Source organism: Rhododendron vialii, chromosome 4a (assembly GCF_030253575.1).
Source record: "Rhododendron vialii isolate Sample 1 chromosome 4a, ASM3025357v1".
Lineage (NCBI taxonomy): Eukaryota > Viridiplantae > Streptophyta > Magnoliopsida > Ericales > Ericaceae > Rhododendron > Rhododendron vialii.
The window spans coordinates 28907898-28917076 of NC_080560.1; the positions used below are offsets into that span (position 1 = coordinate 28907898).

The following is a 9179-nucleotide window of genomic DNA, read 5'->3' on the forward strand; positions in this document are numbered from 1 at the left end:
TTTGGGCCCAAACTATTACTCCTATGTTTATCATTTGGGTCATGTTTACTCTGGAATATTTTGTAGTTGGGCTATTGTACAAGGTGAAGACCCAAACTCCAAGTAGCTATACTAATATGAATGGTGCGAGCAATTCTCCAGATGTAAGAAAATGAGAGGGAAAAAATCAGAGAGCAACTTTTTCTCCCGTGGTGTTTTTTAAGTCTCTTCCCCGAAGTGAACTAGCGGCGGATCTTTATTAGTCAAAAAAATTTCTCCTTAACTAATAATACTAAAGGATTGAACCCACTTAATCTCAAAAAAAATGGTGTTTTGTCAGAGCTCAGTTGGATAAGAAAAGATAGGCTTGACGAGCATAAAAATGGAATTGCTATGTAAATCGTACTAATTTAAAGACTCAAACGTTCATTCGGAACATGAAGGTACCTTAACGAGTGGATCAAAGCTCTGATGACTCTATTGAGCGTTACAAAGCTTGTTTGGTTGCAAATGAGTTTGCTCAAGAATATGGTATTGATTATAAGAAAAATTTTGCACCAGTTGCTCGTCTCACTTTTGTTCGGAGTTTATTTGGGGTTGCTGCGGTACGCAAGTGAAAACTAAATCAAATGGACGTAAAAAATGCATTTCTCAATGACAATCTTACTGAAGAAGTTTATATGCAACCTCCACCTGGATATAATTATCGTCCAATCAAAGTGTGTAAACTTAATCATGCTCTCTATGGTCTCAAGCAAGCTACACATGTTTGGTTTGCAAAATTCAGCACCATTATTCAGACACTTGGATTCTCTTCTAGCCTGTACGCTTTTGCACTCTTATCTAGAAGTCTGCGCACGTGGTATTATTTTTCTTCTTCTTTATGTTGATAATATGATTGTTACTGTTGATGATACTGTTGGTATTTTCAATCTCAAAGCCTACCTCAACAAGCAATTTCAGATGAAGGATTTAGGTAATGTGAGCCACTTCTTGGGTCTTGAGATCTCATCTATATCCGATGGCCACTATCTCACTCAGGCTAAGTATTCTTTTAAACTTCTTACTCGTGCTGGAATCATTGACAGCAAGACTTTATCTACCCCACTTGAGCGAACTATACTACTACAATAAACCATAAAGATCACAGCAATTAGCCGTGATTGTAAGTTTTTCATCACACTCCTGCTACCGTGATGGATCTAAGTGTGATTGTAAGTCACTCTCTTTTATCATGGTTATAAACCGTGATTGAAAGAGAGAAACAATCACGGCCAAAAGGCGTGATCATTTCTCTTTTATCACAGTTATAAACCGTGATTGTTTCTCTTGGGCGTGATCATTTCTCTTTTCTGGGTGTGATTGTATGTTACTTTAGATCACAGTTTATAACCGTGATTGAAAGTTCAAAATGATCACACCATCATAAACAGAGATGAAAAACCATTGCGCGTGATCTTTTCTTTGTATCTACTAAACCATCTTTTCTTGTCATTGCCAAGTTTCGAACCCACGCACCCTTAGTTAATTTCTCAAGCCCTTACCACTAGGCTAGCCAAGGACTTCTGTTACATTAGAAAAACAAAAATATTTATACTTACTTCCTAAAGTGTGAAAACTTTTTTTTTCTCTTAAAATTTGCTGAATTTTTTGAAATGCAATTAACATGATATTAAAATATATAAAAATACATATATAAACATTGTTTAAAAAATTTTAAAAATACGACAACAAATCTTTTGCCAATCAAAATTAGTTGTTAGTCACCAAAAAAATTTCTTGGGGCGGAAAAAAAAGTTTACCTAATGTGTCAAACGTATACTTGGAAGATATCCAAAATAACTAAATTTCACTACTACAATAAACCATAAATATCACGGCTCGCACAGATGAAAATCGAGCACTAGCGGAATAGTCTGCCCATCGTCGAAGAAACAACTAGGCACTGGTGGAACCTAGTTGTGGAATTTGTCTTCTCTCTCACTCTCTTTCTATCTCTCTTTGGGCGTGAAGATGGATGAAACGTAAAGATTTTTTGGGATGAGTGTAATTAGGGCTTATCTTCTTATCTTTTATAATAAAAAAAAAAACTTTTCGAAATTCTTAAACGATATCGTTTTCTCACATAACTTTTCAAAGTCTGCCTAAATAAGTACAAGCCTGCCCACGTGGAAATTCAGACTGCGTGCCTAAATAGGTAGGCTTTTTATCTCATTGCAAGAGTAAGATCATTTATCTCACTTTTTTTCGCGCTAAATTTTTTTATCACGCTACAAGAGTGAGGTCATTTCTCTTTTATCTCGCCACAAGAGCGAGATCTTTTATCTCATTTTTTTCCGCCCTAAAATCTTTTATCATGCCACAAGGGTGAGATCTTTTCTCTTTTTTATCACGCCACAATGGTGATGTCTTTTTTCTTTTATCTCGTCACAAGAGTGAGATCTTTTATCTCATTTTTTTTCCGCTCTAAAATCTTTTATCACGCTGCAAGGGTGAGGTTATTTTTTTTTTATCTCACCGCAAGAGCGAGGTCTTTTATTTCGTGCTAAAACCCACTTTTTATCTCAGCTTTGGACTTAAACTGAGATAAAAAAATTTAAGCACCACTTTTTATCACGCTTTCACTGAAAACCGTGATCTTTGTGAATCTCCTTAGCATGACGCATATCTATTATTGTAGTAGTATACTCAACTCACCCCTCTAGATGGCACTCCACTTCCTGATGACACTTTATCGCCAATTGGTTGGTAGCTAGTCTTGTGTATCTTACTGTCACACGATATAATATTGCCTATGTCGTTCACATAGTTAGACAATTCATGTCTGCTCCTCGATAAGCTGTCCTTCGGATTTCGCGCTATGTCAAAGGCCTTTTGCTTCGTTTGCTCCGATATAAAGAATAATACCCCAAGCGTAGGGGTTAACACGTCGATTGAAGCATAATAAACCGGAAATTCGGGATCGTACCCAAGGGAATAATTATATGGCTTGCTCGGATTTGTAGATGCAAGTAAGGGCTTTCGGCTTTAAGACAGCCAACTTTGTTTTACTTGAAATGGTGAAAATAAAATGGCTAAATTGAAAACGAATTAACTAAAGAAAAGATAGGCTAGGTCTATGAATTATTAACACCCAAGACCCGAGCTAAATCACACTTTTCACCAAATTACACAATTTAAGATACTTGATTATAGCTCTCAAATCGGAAGATAAAATGATTTGAGAACCAAGCTAGCTCTAGAATTCATTTGGCAAATACCTCGTGCGAAAGAGCTCTAAGCATCATGTGTGGTGAGTAGGCGATGCTCCCACCTACACATGATCAAAGAGGTTAACACCTCGGTGATTTGACAAACAAATCCGAACCCCGCATCAATTTTCAAATCAAAGTTTAAAGCTTTATTGGGTGCAAAATGGAATTTTTGCCCGAGCCATGAGGTGCTAATCACCCCATGACCTAACCCTTGAAACTACTCACTCATATCTAGAGAGATAAAAGCAAGCAAAAATCTACTCAACATAATTGAAAAGCAACACTAGAAGAAAATTAGAGATTAAGATAGATCGGGAGAAAATAAGCAACTTTAATTAAAGAGACAATGTCAAAAACTAACTAATTAAGGCAGGAAATTAAAGGATAAGTGCTGAAAAAATGAAGAACAACCAAGAACACTCAAGAACAATTTGAATCTAGATCTAGATCTAAAATTAGGTAAGCAAATCTAAGTCTACTTTTCTTGTACAAAACAATGAAATAAGCTTTTATACTTCTAAGCTCCGCGCCTGGAATATTCCTCAGATGCTCTGAAAATTCGACTTTAAGTCCTTCGGTATCGATCGCGAAGCCCTTAAGTTGCTGAGATAGGACCTCGGTACCGATTGGATAGAAAACATGGTATCAATACCGAACTAGTTAGGGGCTGTCACTAAAGAGCTCGGTACCGATAGTAATTAATTCTTGATACCAATACCGAACCAGTTAGGGGCTGTTTTGAAGAGCTCGGTACCGATTGACTATATTTCTTCCTACCGATGCCGAACCATCTCAGCCCAGCCCATAGTCGCTCGCTCTGCCTTGCCAGCCTGCCTCTTGCTCGGGCAAATCTGGTGCTGCTCGGGCAATGATGACTTCTGCTCGGGCAATCAACCTCTGCCTGGACCATGATAGGTTCTGCTCGGGCAAAGACATGTATTATGCAACGAACACTCCCTTTTGTGGCAATTTACCTACAAAATAGCACTAGAACACTATACGAGCAAACAACGTTAATAATAACTAATAAGTAATTAAATTAAACTAAAACTAGATACTAGCGCACCCTACATTACATTCTCGGGTGCTTATCACCTTTACTATTTAGTGCATTCCTCCCTTGAGTTATGTGTTTATTCTGATGCTGACTAGGCTAGTGACCCAACTGATCTCAACTACAGGCTATTGCTTCATTATCGGTGACTCACTCATCTCTTGGCAAAGTAAGAAGCAATCTCTTGTTTCTCGCTTTAGTACTAAGGCAGAGTATCGTGCTATTGTTGACACTACTCAGGCAGTGATATGGCTTCACTGGCTACTGCTACTACACTTTATTGTGACAATCAAAGTGTTTAATTAGATTGTCCCCAATGATGTCTTTCATGATCGTACAAACATGTTGAGATTGATTCACTTTATTCGCAACATGCTGTTCGGGGTAGCGTTCGCCTTCTCTCAGTTTCTTCATCCAACCAAATTGTGGACATTTTCACGAAGGCTCATCCTCGTGGACGTTCTAATGATTTGGTGTCTAAAATCAGGTTGGTGTCTGCACTACCTTAAGTTTGAGGGGATGTTAGAATTTATTGTAATAATAACAATAATTTGATTATGATTTCTGTAATCTCTATTATTTATGTGATTATGATTTCATTGTATCCTAATTAGGTAATTAGGATGATTCTCTTTCCATGATTAGGCTCCCTCCTCTTATATGCTTAGAGCATCCACAGTGGTATAATCAAAACTAAAATGTTGCTAAGATTAGTAACATTTGCTCAAAAAAAAGCTCACAGTGGAATAATCAGATTTAGCAACCTCTTAGCAACTCATCAAATTTTAACACTTGGATAATCAAAACTAACTTTTTGCCAATAATCAAATTTAGTTGTCTCCATATTTTTTCAATCAAGTACATTATCATTACACAAAAACATTCTCTCTCTTCCATTTTCAACATATTTCTAAGAAAAATACTTTTAAAAAAATTATATTTTTTTTATTAAAACTTTTTTTTCAAAAACTATTCTTTTTTTTAAAAAAAAAAACTTTTTTTTTCTTTTTCCCGAAAACTGTTTTTTTTAATCAAAGTTTTCAAAAAATTATTTTCTCTTTTTCTAATAACCTGTTTTTATTAGTTTAAAACCTATTTTTAAAAAATTGTTTTCTATGTTCACAATTTTTAAATTTTTATAAATTGAAAATGTGATGTGGCAAGTTTTGGTTATTCAAATTTAATTGTACCATTGTGGACCTCTACATTGCTAACTTTAGCAATCCTTTAAATGCATAATCAAAAGATGACGTGACAACTTTTGATTATTAACTTTTAGTTCTTCCACTGTAGATGCTCTTAAGAGGCTTTATTGTTTAGTTTTTCATTATCGAATTCTATACACAATTCTCCATTTCTTTGCTTTGTCTCACAAGTGCTTGACGTTTGAAACAACTCGTAAATAATAAAATCGATCGGACGTTGGTAACGTAATGAACGTACGTATCACATTTTTAATTAAGTCTGATTTTTCAGACGACCTTAATTGATAACTACAATGTTCAAATGAGTTTTGCTCTCTATTAGGTCTGTCAATGGATCGGATCCGACAGATCCGGATCCGATAAGACCCAATCCGATTCGGATCTAATAAGACTCAAATTCGATAGTGGTAATCCGAATCCGAATCCGAATCCGAAAAATCCGGATCCGATCCGAAAATCCGAATCCGATCCGAAAACTTTTTTTACTTCAAAAATTTTAGCAAAAAAATATTTTTTTTTTTCAAAAAAAAATATTTTCCGAAAAAAATTAAAAAATATAAATATAACTTCTTAAACATTTTTTTTTTCAAAAAAAAAAATTACTATTTTTTAAAAAAAATTTAAAAAAATTTAAAAATTAAAATTCGGATTTGGATTGATAACGGATTTAATCCGGATCCATATTGAATTACCGGATTCGGATTATCGGATCGGATTTTTCGGATCGGATCCGGATTGGATCCGGTCCATTGACAGGCCTACTCTCTATATTATGTAAGTTCGATAAAGTTGATATTTCAGGAGATGCTCTGCACGTCAAACTCTACAAACTACGAAGTTAACGCTTTCATTTCATTCTCATGACTCATCAACGTCAATCTTTATTTTTCCCACTCATTCTATATTTGCTCTTGACCTCTCTTTACCTGTAATTCATTGTTTTTGGAAAGTGATTTTGGTAGTCCATATTTAGTCATTGACACTTCACTTTCTATCTTTATCATACGTGAAATTATCAAATTATCCTTTATTTTGATAGTGTTCATCCACTTTCTCATATGTAGAAGGGTATTGTTATAATTTCAAATTAAAAAAATACAAATTAGTGAAGGGTAAATGGTGAAAAGTGATGTGCCAAAATTAATTTCCTTCTTTTTCTTCGTCACTATTTTCTCTATTTTATTCTTTTTTCATCTTTTTATCATTGTCACCTCTATCTCTTTAATATCACCAGTCATCATTACTTTTATCATTTGCTGCAATCAACCCTCAATTTGTGGGAAACTTTGACCATGGTAGAAAAGTAATTTTTATAAAAAAAAAACCTAGAGAAAAAATTGGAAAGAAAGCATACATATAAAGGAAAGTGAACAGGTAATTAAGAAAGGTTATTGATCAATAAATTGTCATTTAAATTCTGACGTACAAGAATTTTACAACATTTTGCAGGTGTACTCCTATATTTGGCACACAAGTTTGTACTAAACACAAAATGGAAAGAGCAACGACATGCACACAACTTAAAACACAATTTCGGTACAGAATTGTATTCAAAATTGTTCAATATATTTGCATTGAACAATTCCGGACACATTTATACTTTATTAAAGTAGTGTGCATAAATTTTCTGAAATGGAAAGCCGCTCTCGCTGATTCTATAATATACTCCTCCATTTAGAAATGCCCGGACCCCACATCCACCATGCTTTTTGGAAAAAGCTCTCACTCACTCGAACCCCCAAAACACGTCATCCCATGCGTCACCTCTCACAAAGCTCAATTGACCTAAAACTGGCGGCCCCCAAATCCTTATACGGTCCCACACCCACCACACCATCTTCCTCCACGTACCCAGCCACCCCTCTCTTCCTACTCCTCACCCTATACAATCCAAACCCAACAACCCCTCCAAATACCAAAACTACCCCCACGCACAACAACCCAATCCCCACCTCCATACCACCCTTCTTCCCTGCACCTTCCCTCACCTTAAAATACCCCACTTTGGTCACATCACTAACTTTCAACAAGGTCTGTACCGGATAATCTAACATGTAGCACAACCCAGAGGAGTTAGTGTACACCGCACCCCAACACGTGCAGTTCTCTTCGCATGCACTCTCACACTGAGCCAGTGACCCCATCTTCTCATACCCCATTAGCTCCTTGTAGGGTAACTCCACACCTTGTCTCCTCAACACCCAATACTTATTATTGCCATCACCGCAAAAGTCGCCGGAGTTATTCTCCGGCGCGACACACCCGCCGGAGTTGTAATCAGTCCGGTTGTCCAGACAATAGCAACCCTTACCCGGCTGACACAACCCGTAAGACCCACAAGCAGAGGGCAATTCACACGGGTCGGATATCGCCTGGTAATCCAACACCCATTTCGACCCGGTCCAGTAATACCCTTTGAGGTTCCCGTCGGGTTCTATCCGGACCCGTCGGATCCCGGACCCTCTCTGCTGGAAGCTGTTGAAAGACTGCACGTCGACTGGAACTGAGCTGTTTTGGTACATACCCAAGTACCCATCGGAGCTGAGGACGAGGTAAACGGGTCCTCCGCCCTCAATGACTTCTGCTTTGGCCTGTAAAGCCCTGTGCTTCCAGTAAATCTGATCCGTGTCGGAGCTCCGGTTGAACCGGGCGTATAAGGCCATGGAATCTGTTCCTAACCGCATTGAGTAAAGCCCGTTTGAAGAAACCAAGGACATGGTACTGGTGAAATTTTGGTTCTCCATTAGGGTGTCGGAGGGAAAATCAAAACTTTGCCAGAGAATCGAATTGGACCCATCAAGAGAAATAACAAGATTGGATGTGTTGGATAGGGAAACCCGGTCGCCCTCGGTTCCACTTGACCAAAACACCCCCGCTTGCGGGTCGGAAAGAACGAGACTGCCATGGAAGAAGACCCGGGGCTTGTCGTACCATCTCGCGGGGCTGGTCGGGTTGGCGTCCCATAAGGGTTCGGAGGATGGAACGTGGATGACGGCCAGAGCGAGTAGGACCTTGTTGACCCGGAGGAAACCCAGTGAGTAGTTTCCGGTTGAATCAACGAGTAGGGATTGGAAAGAGGAGATTGATGGGTTTGGGGTGGCTGCGAATCCCCTGAGAAGCTGTTGGGTTGTGGCGGCGGCTGGGGTGGATCCGACCTGAAACCTTGTGAGCGATGACAGGATGCAGAGAGAGACAAGAAAACGGGTCAAGAAAGTGATAGGTTTTTTCGTGTCCATGTTGAACTCTACTACTAGTAAAGAGGAGCCATTGAAATACATAGACAGAATCCCATTTATCAAGGCCCTTTCATGGGGCAGTGTGTATGATATGTACTGTATGTATGTATGTATATGTGTGTGTATATATATATATATATAAAATTTTCAAATGAGAAAGTCTTTATTTTAACTAAAATAAAGATTTTTCCATTTTTCTCATTTTCCGATCGATTTTCGATAATCCGAGCCGCTCAATGCGTACAGAATATAATTTTAAGGGTATTCTTTTAAGGGTATTCGCGAGAAATCGGAAAAACAAATGACCAAGAAGGGCTTCATCCGAGCAGTTTTTGTTTGAACCGTTTGATAAATAAAAAAAAAACCCCTCGGATGAAGCTTTTTCCGATCATTTTTTTTTTTGCTGATTTCTCGCAAGCACCCTTAAAATTACGTTTTAAACATATTGAGC

General features: G+C 37.7%; 2 protein-coding genes across 2 annotated transcripts; one reads left to right on the forward strand and one right to left on the reverse strand.

Moving 5' to 3' along the window:
* Positions 1–608: 608 nt before the first annotated feature.
* On the forward strand, positions 609–4593 carry LOC131323877 (uncharacterized mitochondrial protein AtMg00810-like). The gene is made up of 3 exons (XM_058355718.1): positions 609–726; positions 827–1025; positions 4386–4593. The coding sequence occupies exons 1-3, from the start codon at positions 609–611 to the stop codon at positions 4591–4593; spliced, it is 525 nt and encodes a 174-aa protein (XP_058211701.1).
* A 2277-nt stretch (positions 4594–6870) lies between these two features.
* LOC131324664 (PAN domain-containing protein At5g03700) lies at positions 6871–8828 on the reverse strand. The gene has a single exon (XM_058356730.1). It carries the CDS (start codon positions 8768–8770, stop codon positions 7253–7255), a length of 1518 nt encoding a protein of 505 aa, XP_058212713.1. The 5' UTR covers positions 8771–8828; the 3' UTR covers positions 6871–7252.
* Positions 8829–9179: the final 351 nt, after the last annotated feature.

Bases quoted from the DNA above. Each gene is read 5' to 3' on its own strand.
- LOC131324664 (XM_058356730.1), bottom strand. From the start codon at position 8,770: ATGTATTTCAATGGCTCCTCTTTACTAGTAGTAGAGTTCAACATGGAC.
- LOC131323877 (XM_058355718.1), top strand. From the start codon at position 609: ATGGACGTAAAAAATGCATTTCTCAATGACAATCTTACTGAAGAAGTT. The intron at 727-826 runs GTCTCAAGCAAG...ACTCTTATCTAG, and splicing joins ACTTAATCATGCTCTCTATG to AAGTCTGCGCACGTGGTATT. The intron at 1,026-4,385 runs GTATTCTTTTAA...GATGCTGACTAG, and splicing joins CACTATCTCACTCAGGCTAA to GCTAGTGACCCAACTGATCT.